Source organism: Aphis gossypii, chromosome 2, assembly GCF_020184175.1.
Source record: "Aphis gossypii isolate Hap1 chromosome 2, ASM2018417v2, whole genome shotgun sequence".
NCBI classification, from domain to species: Eukaryota; Metazoa; Arthropoda; class Insecta; order Hemiptera; family Aphididae; genus Aphis; species Aphis gossypii.
This window is the reverse complement of record NC_065531.1, coordinates 9,518,037-9,544,552: the sequence shown is the minus strand read 5'-3', so window position 1 is coordinate 9,544,552 and position 26,516 is coordinate 9,518,037. Positions and strand designations below refer to the sequence as shown.

General features: G+C 30.6%; 2 protein-coding genes across 13 annotated transcripts in view; both read left to right on the top strand.

Annotated features, from left to right (window-relative positions):
* LOC114126047 (optomotor-blind protein) overlaps positions 1–2,637 on the top strand; it is a 49,832-nt gene extending 47,195 nt beyond the window's left edge. For all 12 annotated transcript variants that reach the window (XM_050201553.1, XM_050201561.1, XM_050201556.1 and 9 more), the window contains one exon: positions 840–2,637. In XM_050201553.1, coding sequence (XP_050057510.1) covers positions 840–1,624 — 785 coding nt within the window. In that variant the 3' untranslated portion in view covers positions 1,625–2,637. The remainder of the gene's footprint in view (positions 1–839) is intronic.
* LOC114120346 (Fanconi anemia group J protein homolog) overlaps positions 1–26,516 on the top strand; it is a 273,602-nt gene that overhangs the window by 153,361 nt on the left and 93,725 nt on the right. The gene's annotated exons all lie outside the window — the stretch shown is intronic.

Genomic DNA, 26,516 nt, shown 5'->3' with positions numbered 1-26,516 from the left:
ATGAGATAGTTGGGCAATGCCTTTTAGTGATTGAACTGCATTAAAGTATTAAACTATTGTGTAATGAGTATATTTAGCTGACGGTAATTTCTTATATATTTTTTTTCGTTTAAACAAAAATAAATAATCCATTATACAATTAAAAATGTATACTTACATTTTTAATATAATTATATAGTGTTCAATTTTTGGATTCATTGCTTTATTAGCTAGTTGTATACATAAGTGATAACTATATTAATTATATATTATATTTATTAAGTATGTATGTGTTTACAATATGTCCAGTAAAGATAGATTAGTATTAGAGAACTTCAACCGTAGGCAAACAATTTCCAAATTGTTTTCCAAAACGTATACAGCATAAAATATTTAAGAGGGTGCCCGTATAACATCGGTCCAGTGCTCGATTTTAGCTTAACCCTCTTTTATCATGTTCTTGCAAAGTCCTTATCAAATTAGTTTTGACAATAAAGAATTTAATAGAAATAAAACATGACTAAAATAATATTTACTTAAAATTAAACAAATTGTGTTAGGCTAGTTAGTGTCATCTACAAGTAATATTGGTTATGAATGAAATTACGATATACTTGAAGTAAATATGACCTGATTATTAATAATTATACAATTATTGTATACTAGTAACTTTGGTTAACGAGGTCAAAGAATATTCTCAAATTATTATTAGTAAACACAAAAACAATTATTGTAAAAAGGGGTCTATTCAATTTTATGTAGGTAATTCACGCACATTTACCGAACTCCCGTCTCTACGACATATTTTTACCTACATAACAGACCACAATATTCATGGTTTGCGTTTTGCGTTTCCACAGGACCCGGACACAGCCCTAGCGACTATCCGTCGCCGAACGTGTCGTTCGGACCACCAATACCCCCGTCACCGCATCTGTTGCCGTACTTATATCCCGGCATGTACCCCGGGGGCCCTGGCCTGGGCGGTCCGCTCTGCCCGTCGGCGCTCAGCCCTACGACCAACCTACTGTTCAACGCTCAGCTGGCGCTGGCCGCTCACCATCCAGGATCGCTGTTCACCCAGGCGTACCTCCAAGGTGCCGCGGCCGGCGGCGGTGCTGGCGGCGGTGGCAGTCACCCGTTCAAGATGACCAGCGGTCTGGCCGCGGCCGCTGGCCTGGGCCGGTTTCATCCGTACCACATTGGCCTCCATCACCCTCTCCATCCGTCGTCCGTCGGCTCTGCGTTCGAAACCGTGACGCCGGGCCGGTGCTCGTCCGCCGGCAGCACGCCGCCGCCCGCGCCGCTCGACCTTCAGTCGCCGACCAACGGCGGTGGTCGACAGACGTCTCCTCCGCAGCCGTCGCTGCCACCACCTCCACCGCCGCAGTCGTCTCAGCCACAGCCGTCACCGGCGTCGGCGGCGGCACAGCTGCAACCGCCGCCGCGACAGTCGTCCGTGTCGCCGTCGCAACGGCAACACCATCATCATCACCACCACCACCGGACGTCCGCCAATCAGCCGTCGCCGACCAGCAGCGATCTGAAGTCCATCGAGAAAATGGTCAACGGACTGGACTCTACGTCGTCGGCAGCGGTGTCCGCCGCCGCCGACGAACAACAAGCAGTGGCGATAGTCAAGTAAACCACGCGGCACCCTTCCCCCATCCCGCCCACCACTACCAATCATCCCCACCGCCCCTTTGGAAAACACTTACACGTCATACACTCATCACACATACGTATTACACTCACATACACGCGTTTCTATACTATGTTGTATATATAATATATATAAATCTATATATAATATATTTGACTTCGTTATTGTAGAAAATTATTTACATTTATATATTATATAAATAAGGCATTTTTTAGTGTATTTAACTACTATGAATAGATAATAACGATATACATATTATATTTATTGATTAGGGAATGTATAAAATAATAATATATTATATATTATAGAGAAACTATAATACGAAAACGTGCAATAGTATCATAATATTATTTAACTTATAAATATTTAATTATTTTAATGAGTAAATAGCGATTTTTTTTTTCATTAGTTTTAGCGGAAAGATTTTAGATTGTATTGGTTTTCCAAAATAGTAATAGACAATAATATCAATCTATTATTATTTATTATATATAATATAAATACATATTATAAATTATATATTGTACCCGACCCTGGCATTCAAGACGAAAAAATATGTTCCTAAAAGTAAAATATTTGAAAAGAAAGTATATTAATTGTATCGTCTTTAAAGTAAAATTTGATAAAATAATTCCAGTACAAAAAATTTTATATTTCGCCAAAAACAAAACGTGTTTTAATGCAAAACTGTTCCTATGCGGTTTCTTTTTTCAAAACTGGTGCTAATAACGGACTTTTTATGAGAAAAAAAATCTGCTCACGTTTTGAAGAAAATTTCGAAAAAATTTACATGTACATATCCTTTTTGTTAGTGATTATTATTATATTACCGACTTCTTATTGTAAATTTTTGAACCGCAAAATTGGCGAAGTCGGTGACGACCGATGTTTTTTTTTAATGTAATATAATTATATTTGTTGTGTGCTAATTAATATTTTTCTTATGTATAAAGATAAAGTAAAATTAAACATAAATACAGAAACATGATAATATATATTATGAGCGTTATTATTATTATTTTTTTCATCTATGTAACGAAAATTCTTCAATCAATCCTTGTCAATTGGGAAAAATCATGATATTAGTAACCAAAATTTTAGAAAATAATGTCAAGATGTGTCATGACTTCAACTGGTAAATAGAACGAATTATTAGGGACTCTTACGTGATTATGAGCCACGGTTGTCCTCGAATAACGAAGCAACGTTGCCAGATCATTATGAAATAACGTGTATAAATTTAATATACTTAAGTGACTTAACCGAACAACCTTTTTTAAAACATTGGTTTTTCACATGTGTGCCTAGATCAAAATCCGTACAGGTGTACATCAGGTACTAAACAGTAAACATACATCCACAGACTATAGTGACTATACTCGTAATTAATTATATTTTACATACTTCCGCGGTATCGCGCAGGTGATTGACGGACAACACAGTGTGTATTGTTTACACACTTTTTTTTTAATAATAATAATGGACCTGAATTCATACGCATATAATAAATTATATTGGGTAACATTGATGGAAATAAGGCCAACCCTAAAAAAGTTTTTCCAGTACCAAACAAATAAAAAAATATTTTATAAATCTCTATAGAAATGTACAACGTATAAAAAAAATTTCTTTAAGAATATTGTTAAATATTTTAAATTAATGAAATTCCTTAGTATCCTCGCAGCAGTGACAATGAATATTTATAAAAATCACAGCGTTGTTTACTCTTGCTGCATAGTCGGTTTGAATTCAATAAATCGTTGAAGTGTAGGTGAGTATATAAAAAATCATTTCTAAAAAAAGGAAATAGACTTTAAGTTCAACTTAAAACAGGTATGAAATAAAATTGTTAATGTATATTTTTCGATATTTTTAAATTTCTGTAAAAACTACTTAACTTTGACATTATATCACATTTTAAAATCTTGGGTATTCAAATTGAAAACTGAATTGATTGTGAATTTTTGGGATTTGATTATCCTTAACGAAATTTCAACTATGCAGGCTGTTCGAGTGAATCCACATTTTACATTGTATTATAAATTAACAGCCACCCTAGCCACGGGTAAGTATATATATTATATTGGTAATCAAAAACTGGTTAACGTATGCGTTTTTGATTTCGAGGAAAACCCTACATCATCGATGCACGAATATTCGATAATATACGCGAACACCGCGCGAGTGGAAGATGCATAGAGAAACAATAATCACAGACCTCCGTTGCACCGCTGCAGTTTTCGTAATACCTGTTGAATACGAAATGTGTACTCGTCGTTGTACACGCATACATACACTTAAGCGCTATATACAGGACGTCAAGACGTATATTATATACTGTAAATAATATATTTCATATTATTATGCATTGTGTCTCGGTGAAATTGTCGGAGAAATCGTTGAACTGCGGCGGCGGATGATGTTCGCAGGTATGATATTATATACATGTATACGCACTGAAATATATCTCGTTCGGAGGGTTTCTATATACTACAATTGTATTATTATTATTATTATAAGCCGATCGTATTCGCGCGCGAGGTATATATACGTCGAAGGAGACTGCGGTAACCTACCTATATAAATGGAAATCGTTTATTTTATTTTATTTTTTATCGTTATTATTATTGGTTATAGGAGGAGGATGCGTATTGTTCGTTTTGTTTTGTTTTTTTTTTTTTTTTTGTTCGGTTTAGTTTTGTTCGCTACCGCGCGGCACTCTGCAATGGTCGTCGATCGCGATCGACCAATGATCGTATCGTCTCTGCGAGTCATATAGCTGTCGTGTTCCGTGTTGGCAGCGTACCTTATACAGCTACTGGTTACCCATATAGAATAAATATCGGGTTACCACGGAATACATGGTTGGAAAAATTTTGCCGGACGCGATTCACCAACGTATCTACATCTGCGTCACCGGTTTTGGAATACGATTGAGAGCAACGTTTTACCACTTCCGTCGGTTTCGGATTGTACGATAATTATAATCGCAAATGATTTTCCGTTGCCCACAAACTGCACTCATTCTCGAGTTTCCTTGATTTCTGCAGTTCATCACTGCAGACGTTTGATTGTGAAACTGCTATTATTGGTTATCTCGTTAAACCCGCCCGCCGCCGTCGTGTAAAACTGTAAGTTTGCATCAATAAGGCCTCTGTAGCGGCTCTGAAGTCGGAACCTCTATATTCGTTACCTATAACAGTCAATTGTGTGTGTATGATGTTAATATACTATTATAATATTAGTTATGAGCCCTAGTTTTCTATGTGGTATGTCTTTAGGCCTTATATGGTTTTACGTGTTATTGAAAAATATAATTAAAAATTCATTTTTTATGTAACCGACAATCGTTCATTTACTATATATGTGACAGCTGATTCCTATGTATTTTAATTAACACGCGAAAAGTTAGCTGCCCCCCTCCTTTACCACTTTGTCCAAATTTAAAATTTGAAATTGTATAGAGTTTACTTTGTTAGTAATTGTAAGTTAATTTTTTAGATTTTTTAGTTCATTCATTCAAAGGTATGTCCAAAAAAAAAAAAAATAAACTATAAGGCTAGCTTCAAACTAGCCTCTCTCAATATTTCCATATTGTCCCAGACTATCAATTTATAATTGGAAAAAAAAGTGAGAGTTAACTCGTTTACACCGTTCAAGATACCTACCCATTTGCCAAATCAACTTAGGTAATCCGAAAACTTTGTAGTTTACTTCCATCTAAAATAATACTCGACATGCGTAGGTATAACATACAAATTCGGTAATTACGATTTCGGTAACCCGTCTCTCTAAATCTGTACAACCAAACGTCCAAACCACTACTTGCACAGTGTTATAACAGATACATACAGTTATACAGAAGCGCGTTATGATTATAAGGCCGAGTCGCGACGAGAACTATTATTATAACCGTGTTAAAACGATAATAAAACCGGTATCACTTAAAATAAAAAAAAACTCCTGACAAATAATTACACTTGGACCGACGCGTCGGCGGGCGGCCCCGTCACTGCTAGTCGACGTATACACTTAGTTACGTCGTGAACGGCGTGAACGTATAATATATATTTATTATTTATAATGGCATGAGTAGGAAGTGACGACGAACTAGTATCAAGTTGGTCTCTGGCAGAAATCATAATCGAAACAACCCACCGTCAAAAGTTGTGTAAATGTTCGATAATATCCTGCTCATATACCGACAATTTTTTACTCGCGCAAACACATTAATTGTATTTTAACAAAAATTTCAAACAAATCAATACTTCATTAGTGTAGTAAATACACAGATATTGTGAACGTATTAATACCTCTACCTTCGCCGAATATATTTTCTATGCTCCAGGTGTAAAATATATTTTTTCTTTGTATTTGTAACTGATATGATTTTTTTATATAATTTTCATAATTTACTAAGTTTACACTAATACATGTTAACCACTCCCTTTTTGGGCATAATAATATATATAGACATATATATTTATATCATAATTTTTTAATGACAATTTAAGCCCAAGTGACGAATTTTATACTTATAATATTTAAAAATGTACAATATAAGTATTTATGTTGATTCAAATGTATATTTCCCCCTCTAGATGTTCACTCTGTTCTATCTCCGATTAAATTAGTGAGTGCGAAAACACATGTTTGATGCATATAATTTGATTTTTAAAACGTCTCTTTCAATAATATGTAGTTACATATTATTTAATATATATATATATTAAATATACAAAAATAATGAGCTACAACACCTCTCTCCCTCACACAAATATTATGATGATTCTCTGTAGTCTAGTTTTATTCTCTAAAAGTGTTTTGAAGTCTATTTTACGAGTAGAACGTAGGTATATATCTTAAATAATCTATTTGGTCATATCAAATTTACTCTTTAAACTCTTATACTCGAAGAGCACAATTTTTACATTAACTCATCGCAAATTTTGCGCTGCAATTTCCGCGTATTTTCATTACAATTATAGATATCCAATTTTTAACCATTAAAAAGAATTTTAAAAAACGAATAGATAAGTTTCATCGAATGAAACGGAATTAAAAATAGTAAACTCGTTACACGGTCTATACTATGTAATGTATACTGAAATATTATGCATTTTAGTTTCCTACTATGCATCCGACCGGTGTTGGCGTGCCGCAGCTGTCTTCCGTTGTATACGTCAAGTGTTAATAAGACACAAGTAACTACGCTGATAATTATATGTATAATATAGATTTATATCGCTTTTAATCACTATTATCGTTTACATTATATATAAAAGCGGCAATGTTGTATAACGCTCGCGCGCACTCACATGCACATCATAAACTTCAATGCGAATGTGAATATATAATATATATTATTTATATTTTATGCGCATTGATGTTATAGTAGTCTATATACTCGTTAATAATAATATAAGATCATTATATACCTACCTATATCATACAGGCTCTATACATCTTGATAAATTGTGAGTATGCTGCAGCAGTCATATTACGGGATGTTGTACGTCATATTATTATTATTAACGTCGTCGTCGTCGCTGAGCTGCTCAAGTAGCCAGTGCGGGTTATATAGCTGCGGTACTTGGGCCGCTGCAGTAATGATAATAAAACACTATATTATTATTATTATGCACCAGAGCCGGTGAGAATTTAATATAAATTATTATATTAGATATAGTATAGATATAATATTTATATGTGATTTTATTAGTCATAATAAATGTTTTCTCGGAGTATCAATAATACGACAACTGTATTAATATATATTTATACATATTTGCTGGCGCTGACGTGTATATATAACGAGAAAACCACTAACATGCAGCAGGTTAGTTTATGCACTCACGTCATAATAGTAATAATATTATATAATGTCACACACTCCCATATAATAATATATATAGCCACGCTTAGGTACCTACTATACACAAATCAAATATACTATATTAAAGCTATCATCAAAACGATACTTGACATTTAACAATATTATTTGTACAAAATTACATAATTCATAAGACTAAAAATCGAAATCGATATCGTTTTTTTACAGTATACTTATGTATTATGTTACAATAAAACTATATGAAAATATGAATTAAAATACAAAAATGTGAAACATTTTGCAAGCATTAACTATAAAACAAAAATTTAACGAATATTAATAAAAGGTCATAACACTCTTAAAATCATTCTTATATGATTTGCATTTTACCATAGATCCAACTTATTGATATTTTGTGCTATTTTCTTTCCTTCAGTTGTGCTTTAAACGGAAAATTATAACATTGAATCTTATCGTACTTACTGTAGAAATAACAACTAAAAACATAACCATAATTTAGCCACCTAGGCTACATCACGCTGCGTCATTGCACCGAGAAATCCCGAAACGCATCCCCAAAAATTTAATAAAAAATAATTGTTTATAGATATAGGTGCCCTGGTTTATAATGCCATCACATATAACACTAAATCGAAAACATTTGGCGTGTATATATATAACAAATGTTAGTGAGCCTAAGTCGTGGATTACGCTTCGGAAAAAGTGCGGTATACCGTATATAGACGTATAGTATATGTATATATATAGGGTATAACTCGAACGGACAATAATCTAATAACAACCGTTAGATTAATTTTTTTTTTTTAACCCTCCGTCGTTTTTCCGAGCACACGTGGGCGCTATCGTTTTCGCGGAAGATTTAATAGCGGATAACACTGCCACCGCTCAGATACGGATACTAGTCAAACAACATGTACACATACACAAACATATATATATATATATGTATATGCGAAAATAGGGGAAGAACCACCGTCCGATCATCGTGCCCGCACCACTGCTCACACCACGGTTACAAGTCTACCTCCCTCCCCCGACACTGCACGGTAGTTAATCAGTATGGTTGACCTTTCACAGGGGCGCGTGTGGTGGTTAGGGAAGGGGGTTTGTCGTAATCCGTCCGACGGTCGCGCTGCGCGTGCAATTGATTGCCCATCGCTTGGCACTGCGGTGGGTACGTCGAAAAAGGTTGGGGGGTATTTATGGTGGGAGAGAGTGGACTGGTGGGGGGTTGGCAAAAACGAAGACGACGGGTCGCGCGAGTGTGACAGAGACGGCTCGCGGAAAGAGGGTGGTAAGAACTTGCTGTAAGTGACGAGGTGTGGGTGGAGGGTAGAAGATAAACAAAAGTGGCCGAGATGAAGACATGCAGAAAGACCCGTTGGATCGGACAGTTCTCCTCGACGATTCTTTGGCGGTGGGTCAGGGTTGAAGGGGAAGACTGAGACTACACACATCATATATATATATATATACTCTTTATCGTGATATATATAAATGTGTGTGTGGATGTGTGTGCGTGCGTTCTTACCGGCCGCCGTTGCAATTGAAAAGGGGCTGCAGATAAATCATGCAGCTTTTGATTGTCGAGGGTCCCGCTGGAATCAGCCCGCCGCCGCCGCCGCCAGTATAAGGTTCACGGTCCATTTCACCTCGCTCTCCCGGACAAATCGTTCGGGCTTTTCGTTCGTTTCATTCTTTCACTTTTTTCTCTTTATTTTTTTTCTTCTCGGATATATTTTCTTTCGACCCTTTTTTTACGCACACGCACGCCGTATGTTCGTTCTATGTATATAAAAGCATACACACACGAGCGTATACGTTTTTATACACATGTATATATATAAGTACTATATATACTCGCGTGTGCTAGTTCCCATGTCCGCGATTTTTGTTTTTTACATAAATATGCTATAATATCACGGTGTACCTACCTACCTATACTTTTTGGGCCGGATTTAGACGTTTGGATGCACGCTTATTACAAATAATTCTCTCGAAAACACCCATCTCACCGAAAAATATGCAGTAAGGTAATTTAAAAGTTAAATAAATTATATTATACTTACGTAGGTATATATAGTTATGCGTAACCATAACTCAATAGTAAATTGTTTAAAATAACAGTCTCCCATCATATATAATTACACTCCCATATTTACTCGTAAATTTATTTACATTTTACGGTTTTTAGGAATTTATGTAATCATTAATCCTAACTAAAAGAATACAATACATGCAGATGGATGTTATTATAATAACCTGCAATATGTATTTTTAAATATTTTACCTTCACAATATTGTAAAATCTGACACTTAAAAAAACATTATAATTTTTTATCAATGATACATATCAGTATAATATACCTACATAAGTATTATTGTATTAAATTCATAATTCGACAAAACCTAAATCATGTCTATACTTTTAAAACATAGAACGAAGGATAGGGGATATAGCTAAATCTCCTTCTAATCAAAGCTATAAAAAACTAATATCCCAAGATATCTTAACTCCAAGAACTACATTTTGGAATACTTAAAAAATAAATATTTTTCCAAACAGGGATACAAATAAATATACTTTCAAACCATAAATTATAATTGTTAAATTGTGAATTTATATATTTTATCAAACTTATTTTTCAAATACATAAACGTAAGTATATAATTTCGTGTTTATTTAATGTTTTTTAGTATATTAAACAATATTATGTTTTATTTAGCTATTCTGGTTCGCGATGTTCTACACAGATATCGTGCTTAAGTTGGTCTGTACTCTGTAAGTACAGTTGGCAGTGGCAAACACTATCAGATTATGGTATGTCGATTCAATGACATTTTTGTTAACATACGTATATAAGAAATAGAGAAAACAATAAATTATCAGCTACGGGTTCTGAGTTTAAGCGGTCCGTCAATCGGCCTGGTCGTAAGTAACATTTGGACAACAGTGTTAATTAACCGGTCAAACCTCGCATCACGCGAACAGTAGAGATATACTATATTTTATATGACGTAGTATATGTATGTACACTGTATACGATATACTGCACTGCACTTGAGCAAACATTCACGCGATTGCTAAGCCATTTGATTTTAAAACTTTGTCGGTAAGCACATTTTTGAAATATTGATTTTTACGACGTGTGAAATGATTTTTTTATGTAGTGCAAGAAGTGTGAATTTAAAAAATTTTAATTTCTAAATTCATATACTTGGAGTTATAACAGAATAATAAATCTGAACTCTTTATTTAATTATATAAATATTTATTAAATTACTGATAGTTATCTTTAATGCTTAATAATCTGGGTAAAATTTTTGTTAATAATAATACTAATTGATTAGTTTAAAATTTTAAAATTGTATAAAAAAATAATTTGGAACAGATACCCTTTTGAATGATTTTATCATAAAGGAAATGAAAGATGATTTATCAATTACTCCAAAAATACAATTAAAAACTTACCCATCACTTGTCTTTTGTGGTATACAAATAAATAAAATTATTCTATATCTAATATAACTATTACATTACAATGTTTATTTATCTAAACATAAAATTTAAGAATTAAAAATGTCTGCTTCTAAGCATTCGATGGAATGAGTATTTTTTATATAATTACCTTTAAAACTGTTTAAAATTAAACAAAACTATTGTTTTAACTTATAATCTTAAAATGTGTTCGTGTTTAACGTAAACATTATAAACACTTTTTGATTGTTTGTAAATGAGACTGACTTCATTATAAATATTTAACAAGATTATTTTAAATCTTGAAAACGTTACAAAAAGTTTCAAAACTTATTTTAATTTTAACTTTTGATATATGCATATAACATGATGACTACTAACAAAATTATAAAATAAGTTTACTGCGTTACATTCAGTTGAATAAACATTGTAAATATGGATTTATTGAATTATATTAATTTTTATTAACATTTTTATCTAAAACTACTTGGTTGTATACTTTGTTATTAACAGTAAAACATATACTATGTGTATATATATATATATATATATATTTTTTTAAATTATATAAATGTAACAATACGTATTATAACTGGTGTAATATGGTACGAAGTTTTTTAAAGCTTTTTATATTTTTTATCGTTAAATTTCGTGTGTTTTAATATGCTATTACTACAGTAAAATTATATTAATTATAATAGTCACCATTCTGATTTTTGGGAATGAATTTAACCTAATCCATTTAATTAAACAGTATCCATTAATCAATCTTCAAAGTGATGGTCTATATTTCTATGCAGACGAAAAAGCGATTGTGACTGGTGACTAGAATTTAGCAATACAGATAGCAGAATACTTAAAAAAAAAAATTATAATAATTAAATGATTTAAAATCAATAACATAATATTAAATAATTATGCAAACTGTCAATTATTTTTCATTTTCAAAATTTAATAAGAACGTTTTCGAATATTTCTATTTTAAAAACCTACTACTATTAAAATCAAAACAATGTAAATATCCAGCCATAAACAGAGTTTTAATATAAAATATTTAAGCATTACATTCGATTAACACTTCTATGGATTATTCTGTATTCATATTTTAAGATTAGATTTAAAATGACATTATTTATATTATACTAATTTTAATACTATAACAAAACAATTTTAAAATGTGTAATGTGGATTAGTTAAAAAATACATATTTTGCATATCTTAATCTGTAATAACTAATAAGATACGTTTAAGTGATATGGGGGAGGAGCTGTACTAATTAATTGTACCACCGTTATTGATTAGGACCCTGTGATAAATGTGTTAAATTTTAATTTAATAACAGTAGTAAAAATATACCAGTACTACAGGATCGCTGGCCCTACACTACATCCGCACACGTATCGAATAGTTTAAAAATAATATCGTTAGTTATAAAAATTATTTTAGTAAAACATAATATTCTGGGTTAATACATATTTTATGTTTTTAATAACTTGTCCTACTAATACATCCGTTGTAATTGACAGATTGATAGATATCGATTAACAATTGTAATACTAATGGCCATTAACCTCCATAAAAGTTTTTAGAAAAGAAACCGAAACATACAATTCAGTAATTATTAAGGATTGAAAAGATATGTTTTTGATCTAAATTCTTTCGGGTCATTAATTGCTGATGAACTATTTTTTGGAATTATATTAGCATTTAGTTAGTTTTTAACATCCGGCATGCAGTGTTTTACTTATTCTTTGATTCACACACATATTATACACGTCTAATATTAAAATATAGTTTAAGTATCGTAGAATAATATAGTTATTATTGGAAGTGTATATTTTATTAATAATACTGTTTGTACGTTTGAAATATTATAAGTCTTTTTTAGAGATTTTTTTGATAATTTATAATATAAATAATTAAAACTTAGATGACAGCAGAGAAATTCTTGTCTTTTCCAAATCGTCTTATTCATACTGTTATTACTCTATAGAATTTTTAAATACGTGTTCGATTAGCTTTTTGGCTTCCTGTTGACTAATTACGTCTTCTGTATAAGTATAATAATTTTGGTGATGGTATTTTAGGTGGTTTGAACTGCCAACTGAATATTTTGCATTATTATAGTATTATATAGTTGACATTGGTATACTATCTAATATTATATAGGTTCTTGACGATACAAACTTCTATAGTTTAATCAAAATAAAATAAAACAAAATTAATTATAACAAGAGATTTGTAATATTTCAAATGTAAGTACTATGAATATTAATAATATTCTGTTAAAATAATGATAATAAAAATTAATAATTATTATAAATGATATAAAGTATATGTATTAGGACTACCGTCTACAATTGAGTGAGACATTGTATATGCTGTTAAAAAATAACTAAGTGATAATATCATTTAAAAATAAGCCATTAGCGATTAATGATCAAAAATAATTTTGACAAAAACATCTATACTTAACCCTCGATAACTATTGAATAATAATATGTTTCCATCTCTTTTCTAAATACTTCGTCGAGGGTTAACAGCTCTGCATGTTATTATAATCGTACCTAAATCAATCATCTATCAATTTATTATAAATGGATTTTTGAGTTGGGTGAATTATTTAAAACGTAAAATATATCTTAACCTTGAGTATTATATTTTATTAAAATAATTCTAATGACTAAGTTATTTGCTTATTTTTATTTTAATCAGTTTTTTATCATTTGTGATTAAAATGTTCAATTATGGTTGGATTGTGTAAATGTGTAGCGCAGAGACCTGGCCCAGAATATAATAAAAAAATCTTTGAACAGTACAGAAGACTAGAGCCAAAATATTTTGAAAATTATGCCTTACCATTCTAACAGAGGTCTCAAAGTTAAATACCTATAAAAAGATTGTTTTTCTGTAGTGTCCCAAATATAAATAAAAAAATATTGTAAAAACCAATACGTTTATATAAAATGTTCAGAAACTAAAAATTATGAAATACCTACATTTCGTATTCTACTTACAATATAGTGTCTGTCTTCTTGAGTTTTTTTTTTTTTGATATTATTATAGTTACACAAATAATAGTTTAAACGGTCAAGGATAATTGTCCGGTTATTACTCTGCGCTATTTAAACGACATTCAATATTATAATGTTACTGTTCGTCATTAAAATAGCCGTGTCGGTGCGCCACGCCAAGCGGTCGATTATAATACGATACATGTGTCTTTTATATATATTACAGTATACGATCTACCTACGGAATACATTAAAAAAATAAAAAAAATACTTGTTACAAAAAAAAAAAAAAAAAAAATAGAACGCCAATGCTGACATGGAACAAAAAAAAGAATAAATCCGCGAATGGTTTTAAGTCGACTGTTCGCGTTGAATATTTTCGTTTTTTCTCTCTCTCTCTCCCGATTCTCCCGAGTAGACTATCCATCTTGTCCTGTCGTTGTTTTAGGAGCGACGGTATATACGGAGCCCGTGGAATGTGACAAGGCGCAGGGTGTAGCGGTTGTTATTAATAGTTATTACCCTCTTTCTCGGCCGTACATATTATATACACACTCACCGATGATGATAATGTGCCATCATCATCATCGTGTAGGTCGTCCGTCTCGCGTAAGATACCTTTTGTAAAACAATCATGTATATAATATGTGTACACACTAAACGTTTAATATTATTATTATACAAATCATCGAAATACGCATGTACAAGCAAGCCACACACATATATAGTAATATTGTGCGTTATATTGGTGATTTGTTTGTTTAAGGTATTTTTATCATGAAAGATGAAATTATAATATACTCTTCATTGTTTAAATGGTATTTATGCTAATGAGGCGTTACACGTGTTTTAACCCTTTCTGTTTATTATAATACCGTGTGCGTCTGTCTGATTGTGTGTGCATATGTACTTCTGTCTTTCTCCGGAATAATATAATATATATAACATAATGTTACGGTTAAGTAGTTATGCGCCGATGATAATAATATATGTTTAGCATATGTTATTATATTATACTGTATCGGTTCGGGACATCTGAGTCACGCATTTGAATCCGTAAAATCAATTATGAATAACTATGTTATTATATCATATAATATCGGACTGTTCCGTGCATCTAATCGATTAAAATTTCACTGGATTTAATAACCGATCATTATATAGTTTTTTGTTTTATCGCGTATACTGCGTACTGCGTACATAGTTTTTATTTTATTTTTTATTTCACCGCGGTTTATAGATGGGTATTGTTTTAATACCCATTTAATTTTATCGTATTTAGTATTTACTACGCGTATTGTATTGTTTAATTGTTTCTGAAGAATGCAATTATTATCTAGACAATATTATTATCGTATAATTGCGCAAAATTTTGAAACCGCAAACCAATCGAGCGAGTTTATGTTGAAATATTTTGATGTTGTGAGTAAAATTTGAAATTAAAATTTTTTTACAGTCTTCTTCATCATCTAATGGGTTTTGGATATTATCTTCTTATATGGATAGATTGATTACAATTTCAAAACTTTGCTGTATAATTTGACTATATTGTTTCTATAAATAAAACGGGCTACTCGAGACTTGACTATTGGAATTTGAATATTTTTGATAATTATTCTACTGAAATTTGATTCCGGAATCTGAAGTTTCAATTAATCTTACTAAAATAACTAATTATATTTTAGTTTATATTATGTATAATTTTTATAGGAATGCTTAATATATCTCATAACGTTATTATTATTATAATTATTTTACTTATATTAGTCAAAGTACATTAAATATTACACAACATAATATAATAATTCACGTAATAAAATTTTTACAAATGTTTTATGGCAATTGTATTTTTGAATTATGTGTCTAGTCGAGTGTAAAGACATTTGTACATTGCATACTACCCTAAAAAATAATTTGTTAGAAAATGATCTCATGAAAAATCAACAATTTTACTGATAAAATGTTTTAATGCCAAAATACTTTGTAATTTAACTAATGGCACTTAAAAACTGGTACTTTGAAGTGTTTTAAACTTTTGAGACTGCAGAAAGTTTTTTACTACAAAGGACGAATGCCACGAATCAAAGACCAGAATATAAAAATCCACTAAGTGCTTATGATTGCACGTACAGGTGGTTGCATAATGCATAGGTATTTACAATAATAGCTCCAGGAAACATGAAATGTATAAGATACATTTTAATAAAATAAAATAATTGTTTGGTCGAAAATATAAAAATAACGATTACATAACGAAAATTTATAATTTGGAAATCAAAGTTTAGCTACTAAAATGATACATGACAAAAATTTTTAATTGCATTTATGATTGAAATTTTAAAATCAAAAAAATAATATAATGAAAGGTTTGGCAAACTGTTTAAAATAACATAATTATATAAAAATTGTCCAATCTTTAGAAACATCTAAAACTGTATTTTTTGTATATAATATTGTTTTAGTTAATTTAATTGATTACAAACAGCCAGTGATGAAATTGGTTGATCTTAAGTAAACTTGACGCAAATTTTAATCTGTAATTTTGATTTCACAACATTCCGCCATTTCTGATTAGAGTGAATAGTAAATTAGTTCATTGGAAGTCTACAACAATTTGCAAAAACATTATCTAAGCGCCTTAATATTATTAGACTGGACTAAATAAAAATGTAATTTTTCGCCCATTATTTTTGTTATTATTTTTTTTTTTGTATGTTTAATGCGTTTAATATATGAGTAAATAATAAGAAAGTATCTATTGTATTCTTCAAGCTTATAATCATGTAACAATTGAGTAATTATTTATTTTTAAGCACTCGACATTGAAATATCCTGCGTATGATGGCACTTTCAAACAGATATATTTGAATGCGCATTTTCTATCAATTTAACCAAACATCAAGAAGACAGCAAGAAAACCGAAATGCACGCAGGATAAAAAAATGTGCAATCTGCATTTGCCGCAGATTTACCTACCTATATTTTATAATGGCTTTCACTTAAGTCTGTGACATATTAATTCGCATGCCTGCAGCGGTTATTTTTAATTTAATATAATTTATAATGTTACCTGTTTATTACACCATATTATAAACATCGCATCACGGCAATTACTGCAGTAATGTTCAATAATCGCATCTGCAAGTTTATACGTATAATATTACGACGGGTATAATATAATGACACCAGTATTAAATTATTTTATTACTCGGGCAGTCGGGCGTTCAAGTTCGAGCTTATATATTATAATATATGTTCTTGGAAGTATGTACATATAAATATATTTATTGATCGATAATACGGTTAACTCTCAGCGTTTATAAATCGCTCGTGCGATAATTATTATTAACTGTCACTGGAGCAGTATCACAACAAGTCGTATTCGAATAATATTATACTGCACATTATCCTGTAATACTGTACCTGTATCATAATAATTGCAATCACGGTAAGTACGAGTTACTTTATAATGCGTATACCTCTGCCTACGGTGCAGCGCATAATAAAAGTATTAATTAAATTATATTTCACGAACAGTTATTACGTAATGTATAGGCACAAACCATGGTCTGTATCATATTATTAAATTAATAAAGTGTGTGTAAACAAAATAAAGAAAAAAACGTTTTTTTTTTTTTTTTTTTTTTTTATTGGCGAAAGCGTATATTATAGCATGACAAAAACGACCAGAAAACGGAAATGAAAAAAAAAATACTTCTCATGTGTACAGCTATCCTATTATACCTATATAATATTATAATAACAGGTCGTGCAGAATTTGACCTCTGACTTGATGTTTTAATATGAATAATAACATTTCTGCGATTCTTAAAATGTCTGTATATGCTCGAGGGTGGCTGCTGTCGCGTGCGTATATATACCTAATATTATAATAATATATATTAAGAGGGTAAGATTGCGTAGTCGCGCGGGATAAAGGGCAAACGTGTGCATATATTATTGTGTGTACACTATATATTATATTTTGTATAATTCCGGTGGTAAAACCTATATACGTACGGCTGTGAATGAGGGGAGGTATATCCTCCTTTTTGCGGCGGGTCAGCGCACATTCCGCTACGGTATTATTATTAGTACAATTATTATTATTATTGTTATATACTCGCGAGTTGTTTTATCGAATATCTCGCGTATGCACGTCCGACGTTTGAAATTGTATAAAATAAATATATTAACATTCTCGCACAGTGTACACATAACATTCGGTAACGCTATACCTACCTATATAGTCTATAATAATATTATAAATTATAACGTTTTTGCGTTGTGTGTACCTATATATAATAATATATTTCCGGTACCTATATGTTATAATAATAATATATCGTGGGACATAATGTGTTACTTAATGTGCGTAAACCTATCGCGAAATCGATCAGTTTTCACTCTTCCTCCTATATTATACTGTTGTTACCGATATTTTATCGTTATTATTGTTATTTACATTGCTACATCGCATGTTCGAAATATTGTTGTGGGTTCGGGCATCATTTGACATTAATTCATAATATTGTACGGCGCTTTTCAAAATATAGGTGTACTTATGTGATTTATTGTAATGTACCTATCCGTTAAACACGAAAGTATAAATAACTTTGGTATAATACAATATTATATACTGTTTATCGTGGGAAATCTAAAATCTAAAATTTGATTTGTATCATAATTGTTTTCTTTATTTTCTTAGTTGAATTATATGGATTATAATGGTTAAAATGTATATTATAATAATATTACTATATACACCTATATAGATTATAGTGTTGTTAAGTTTAGGATAACACAACAAATTAATTAGGAAATATTGATATTACATTATTACTTCATGTACGCACCTATTATTATTTTCTACTAAAAAAAAATGTTATACGTTATACTAGTAAAATAATTTCAAAGTATGTATACCAACGCTTGGAAATTTCAATATAATATGTATGGTGTAGTAATATTATAAATTAGACTGCTATTTATTAAACTATATCAAATTTATAATTTGTGAAAAATTCCTTGAATATTACAAATGTTAAATTCGATTTTGAATATGTGTTATATTTTTGTAAAACCATTTTTAAGGACAATAATTTTGAATGTTGATACTATGTACCTAACTATACTTTTTATAACTCGAAAACTACAAGTACTTGTTCAAATTTTAATTTTAGGTGCATATCAGTTAAACACTTAAACGTATCTTATAGTTTAATAAAGAAAAATAGTAGTTATAATTTGAAAAAAGTTTATATCGCTACAGTATGCTCCTAACATAGTATGATAAATCTATGTATTTTAAAATATGCTCTTTTAGTATACATATAGTTAGGTAATTTACAATTATAAATACAAATACATGCTTAATTAAGGAAGAAGTAAGAATAACCGGGCTGTAAGTGAATCATCTTATATAGACCAAAAGTTAATTAATAATTTGATAATTATTATTTTATATTTTAATTACGTGTCTTTATGAATTACACAAATTAAGAAAATATGCATAATAATATAATACGAGTATATAGCTGTATCTTAAGCAAAGATATTATAATATCATATTTATTTGTATTCAGATATCCGTAGGTACACCATTCTTATATATTATTCTATTATATAAGTAAATACTTTGGCACATTTCGATATATACTTCACATAAGTCTGATCCGGCGAAAGGGAAGTGATCCACTACAGAAATTTTTCTCGAAATTAAATTCCGTACACGATATATATATGTAATACATAATATATATATATATATATATACTCAATACTGTATATATATAGCGTGTATATATATTATGTATGGTTGGATCTATGGACGGACCATGTTGACTACAGCTTATAAATAGTTTTAACGTTTTTGCAGTCGACGTGCAAGCAACGACCTTATCGGGTATAATGAAATTCTGCAACGCTTGTTATATCCCTGCGTGTTTCACATACGTCAAGTGACCAACGCACACATAAACATATAAGTACACTATACACACACAAACATTTATACAGACAATATCATATAGTATATATAGCTGGTACACACGAAATTGAAACGTACTATATTATATACTATATATTACTATATATTGTGTGAGCGCATCCTACACGTGTGAGTGTGACCTGCAACCGGCCAGCTGAGTCTGTATCGCACATGTACCTACGACGAATTTCATAAGAATCCTATGTACCGACGGGTCCTGCACTTAAACGTCTGGACGGTAATAAACTCCGTGTACATAAATCGCGTGAGTTAAGTAACGCCCGTGTTATATATATAATATATATATATATATATATACATTATACGTCTCTATATTGGCCGATTAAAACGATTAAGCGCGCGAAGAGAAAGTTTAATATACAAGCGACCGTATGCGTAAGTATAATATATTAATATATAATATTATAAAGTGTGTACTGTGTATACTTGTAGGTACATGCGTACGTGTATATACATCGCGTATTTGCGCCATGTAATGCTTGTCACGTCCAATTTATTTTCGGTAAACAAACGTTTTTGTGCCATATATATAATATTATATACGCCTGGCGGTGTTTAAAGCAAAAAAAAAAAAAAAATAATAAGACGTCTTTAAAACAATATAACAAACAACACTGTATACACGCTTATATAAATCGTTAATATAAGCAATTGCGAATCCTATATAGTGTTGTCAGATCGACTTGGCTTCGGACATAATTTTCACGGTATAGCAGTTAGACACTTTGGAGGAAAGAACAGCAATTTTTTTTTTTTAATAATTTTAAAATGGCTTAACGTCATGGATCTCCGGACAGCATTTCACATATCATTATATGTATATATACAGAATAATGCATATATACGAACGCCGGGACGTACCGTGTAACTAATGAATAATGGAACGTATTATTATAGTCGTCTGTCTTAATATTTATTATAAATATCATTTTTGTAATAATATATATACATAATATATATTATATATTTGATATTGTTACGATGTTGTATATTTTCTAAATCCTTTATAATTTGATTTATTATTAATCAATCATTTCGTAATTCTACCACATTCATGATGCGTTTGTTGGATGTTATATGTTTGAAAATTTAAATACGTTCGTCTATGTATTGACATAAATGTTAGGATTTAAAAAAATATTGAAACCAAATTAATCTTATCCTTGTGCAGTAGAAATAGTAGAATATTAAATACATTATATTTGAAGCTATAGGTATGTATTCAATAACGTAATTAACATTTATCTTTGAAATTCCAAAATATATCTCACCATAAGAAAATAATTAACCATGTATCCAAATTGCAATATAAAATACGATAATCCAACGAATCCAACGGTGTGTATACAATTTAAACTAAAATCATATTTTCTGAAGTTATATTTTCAAAAGCACAGAATCATTTGAAGCACAAAACGATTTGTAATATACTACATAGTATGTAACTACAATAATACATATATAATATATATTTTGTTTATACACGTTTTTTGAATGGCAACAGTGCATTTAATATTATGCGGAATCGTGTATGTATATTGTATATTAATCGCTTTTATAAAATCTACACGATTCCGGAAATTGCAGAATCGTACTCTACCGGTTATCTTCGTATACATTATCTATTAATAATAACTTATTATATTATTTCATATCTATAAATATCTATAAATGATCGAACTTTTTGTATTATAAAAAATTTAAATAATGCAGGTAGGTGTATAGCAATATTCAGCGTGTAGTTTTAATTATAATATACATTATTTATTCTAGGTTTATTTATTGTCGCAACTATTGTATAGAGCACCTATAAATTATGTATAATACTCGTATATAATATATTTAATGAGTAATTCAAATAAAAATTGAAAAGCCAAAGAAAGGTTTTTATTGCAATATAGGATATTATGTGTATATGCATAAGAAGTGATAGAGAAAGAGACTGATGGAAATTATCCAAATAAAAGCTATATGACTGTAATAGCAATATACGTGTATATGAAAACATATTGAAAACGTTAGGGTTGCAAAAATCGAGGGTGCAAAAGTATTTTTTCGTTCAGGACGAAGATTATTCCGGTTTTATTCCTTCGTTTTTCCGACGTCTGACTGCTGTACGTATAATAATAATAATAATAATACGCGTACCTAATGCGTATAGATGTACGTATAACATAATATTATGGTTTTTGGATGTTTGGTGGATATATATATATACGCGTATTATTATAGCGATCAGATGATGGGAAACCATGTCGAATTGATTTCTAAACATACGACAACGATTCTATACACGACCCTCCGACGTATATAAAAAAACGCAGTATTCACAATCACACTAACACACACACACACACACACACACACACAGCAACGTCGTGTGTATATAAATCTATATATACGCACACATGAACACGTTCACCCACACACGAGCAAACCCGGTGGACACGGACACGCGTTTATATATAATAATATAATGAATTGCTATGATCGTCACGGCGAAAACGAGGGCCACCAATTAGGGTGCGGATTTTTCTCATCGCAATTACCACCGCGGCGTACTCTCCCGACCAGGCGCTGGCGGCGGCGTACGGCTCTATATATAGGACATTGTTCGCGTGCCATGTCCACCGCCGCGTCGCACACACGTACACACGCGCACCCACACACCCCACGCGACCCGCAGCAATATATGTATATATACGCTCGAGCGTGCATGTATACACATATACCGATTTTTCTCCCCCACGCGCACAAACGTACAGACGCATAAGTTCTTGTAATCCGTCGTAATCGATATTATTTCTCTCTCGGCATTTTTTTTCCTACTATATATTATACAGTAGCTTTCTGGGTATTTTTTTTTCCTTCGGACTTACTGTTTTTTTTTTATACCTCCCCCCCCCATTCGCACGATTCGTGTCCGAGACACCGCGCCGCCTTTGCTGCCGTGTATATACAGCTGACGGCGCGGCCAAGGGCCGCCTCGGGTGATGGATGCGGTCCGAATACTAATGCCCGTGGACCGATTGTATATATATATGTACATTTTATAATATATTATATGTATACGTTCAGTCATATGTGTGTGCGTTTAGTAATAATAATAATAATAATAATAATATATAATAAATCTGGAAACAAATTGACCCTTTGTGCGGTGGCGGTGGCGGTTTTTCCGGGGCATCGGTCATTTTCGTTTACAGGCCGCCGCCGTACCGCCGTACCTCATTTAACTCCCTTGCCGGCGACAAATCGCCGCGGTTGCCGCAAAATGTTGGACAATAATATAACGGTGTAACGGTCACTGTCGTGCGCGGCCGAGTGAAAAATCGCCTTTTGTCCAAATAATAAGGTCGTCGTCGTACAAACTGCAGCACATCACGTACGAAAAAAAAACCACAAAGACCCTGCAATGGAGTTTTTTGTGCGGGGAAAAATCGCAACAAAAAACGTTTTGAAATTGGATACATACGATTTTATCAACGAAAAACAAAAATAAAGTTTTTTAGATATGTATAGTTTAGGTACCTACATAGACTTGCAGATCCATCAGATGTACATATAGTGTAATACCGAAACGAGTATGACGCAAAACGCGTTTTAAAACCGTCTTCGACATGAAGAACATGCGACCTAGAATGTAACACGTATAATATACGCTTTACGTCTAAGTATGAAATTAACCTCTAAATATTTCATACTATAATCTCTTATGTAAAAAAATAACTATATCTGTATTGCAGCAGGGGTCTTTGAATATATTATACATTTATAATATACTTAGACTTAATAATTAATAAGACGAGTTATTAAAATTGTAAAAATAAAAATAGTTGTTCGGTTCAAAATTGACTAAAAACTACAGTTCTATTTATTATACTTTCAAGGAATTTTTTACAATCAAATATATATGTATAATACATAATTATTCAGTATTCTCACAATAGTTTCGATAAATTACGTCTAATCTGAATACAACGAACTTCAACTATTAATATTATTCACTTGAAGTAGGTTACGGTGATGTTACGGAATTACATAATTAATGAATAAACAGTTATAATTATTATTTTTTTTGTTTTGAGAAGGAAGGAAGGGTATTTAGGGCTTCATTTATAGTGAATAAAACGCACTATAAAATTATTCAATACTAAGATAGATTGAAAGAATTTTGAAAATAAATATTGAAAATTCTAAAACTATTTTATGTATTAATATATATTATATACATTATATGTATTTTGTATACCACACTTTATTAAACAAAAAAAATAAATAATATTATATTCTTTTCATTAAAAAACAAAGTTGTTGTCATCAATATTTTCTTTTTTTCTCCTATAATAAAAGTTTTAAAAAATATTATGTAGGAATATAATACATTTTTTGATGGTTTAATTCCTTTGCCACACTTCCGTAAACACTACTGGATTTGAAGAGGGAGAAAAGTTCAGCATAATATTTTACTTTATTTTTTAAAATTTAAAAGTTCTAACTGCTTAAGTTCCATCGAGGCAACTTTTCCATGATCACGATTCATGGTATTTCAATAATACATTCATTATATTTCCACACGCACATACTTATTATACAACTTATATTTTATTAAATCAAGAATGATTTCATTTTTACTGAGACGAAAATAACATAATATGATATAATGTTGATTACTAAGTTATATATTTTAAAATCTGAACTAATTGTAAATGAATACCTGTATATGCGAACTTTATTTTTAATTATATTGTTTAATTTGGTTTGGTTTTTCTTAAGAATTATAATACGTTTAGATTGTTTTCAGACGTAATTGAGGTCTTAGCAGTCTTAGTGCATCAGGTAGGTACTGCGTATTTTAATTATTTGATTGTATCAATTTTCATATTTTTCAGCAGACTATTATTGCTAGGTAGGTATAATATTCAATATTGATGGTATTTTCTAGTAGAAATTATATCTAGTTGATACTTTAAACATGTAACAATGCATGTTATTTTATTAATAATTGCAAAATCTAAAAAAAAAATAACTATAGAAAACAGGAATATTTTTAAAACACCAGTTTTTAATTATTATTCTTTTTGTTTTGTTATTTGAATTGGAATACTTGTAAATACTTAAAATTACGTTATATTACGTATATTATTGTAATATTAATTAATACATAACTAAATTTACAGCATACTTAAAATAATAATATATATAATATGCTAAGTTGTGAATATATTCACACTATTTTCCGTTATGTTGGTAGGATTTTAAAGTTGTATGCGACGGTTTTGGAAAAAACAAGTCCAATTTACCGAATTAATAAAAAGTACACTATACATAGTAAATCTAATTCCCAATTTTATTAAATAATAAATAAAAAATTACAAAAATGCATGTAAAAAATATTAAATGGCTTAAAAGTTTGTACTTATTCTTGTATAATAAATAGTACCCTGTAAAACTTTCGTACTTTCGTATAGTAGATACCTGCCATCACAATCCACAGCTTTCTATTAAGTTTATAATAGATAAATAAACTTAAGGAGTAACAATGATTCCTTTGGAACTTTGGAAAGTATTGTCCTTATTTTCTAATCCAAAATCTTAATCAAAATCCTTGTCGGCGTTGATTAATATTCGTATATTAAATTTGGATTTTTGATTTAATTCTATACCTACCTATACATAACGGACTATATGTATGAGGATTGGGTTTCCAGCGAATGTACTAATACATTATATTTGTACACACTTCATAATATATGACATACTATTATTCTGGGTATACGGTAATGTGTAACGACTAAAGATATTATATATAATGTATTAATGTATTTTCTACATATATGCGATGTATTATGTATTGTGTTAGCTTCTTCAAACACTCTTAACTTCAAAGAGAAGTTTAGGTACACACGCGTCATAATAATAATTATAATAATCTCTGTACACACTCGTATAATTGTGTCGAGTGAGGTTGTTAAAATCATCCATTTGGCGAAGCGAGTAAAACTCTGTTCAGAGTAGAGTTACAACCTAGTCGACTTTCATGCTACGTAAGTACCTATGTATTATTAAACCACTAACTCGAGTATTATTATATTTATTGTATAATTTTTAAATTACCTCTGTACACTACGACTAGACCATGCAATATAGATTAAGTGAGCTGTAGTTTAGGAATAATTTATTCGCTTGTCCTCTATTTTTCCATACTATAAGCCGTAGGTAACGCTTATTTTTTACTTATTTATATACCAAAGAGTCTTAAACTATTTCTTAATAACACTATTACAATATATGAAATATCAAAGTCGCTTACAATTATATCATTACAATATACAATTTTAATACAACAATTAAAATAAGTTTTCAGAAAATATTTCGTACGTTATTAAAATAAACATTTTATAAATGATAAGATAATATAAAGTTATTGATTTTGAATTAAAAACTTTTACTGAGTTACGTCTATGAAGACAATTTTTTTACTTTAATTTCAACAAAATATATAGATCTTATTTTAA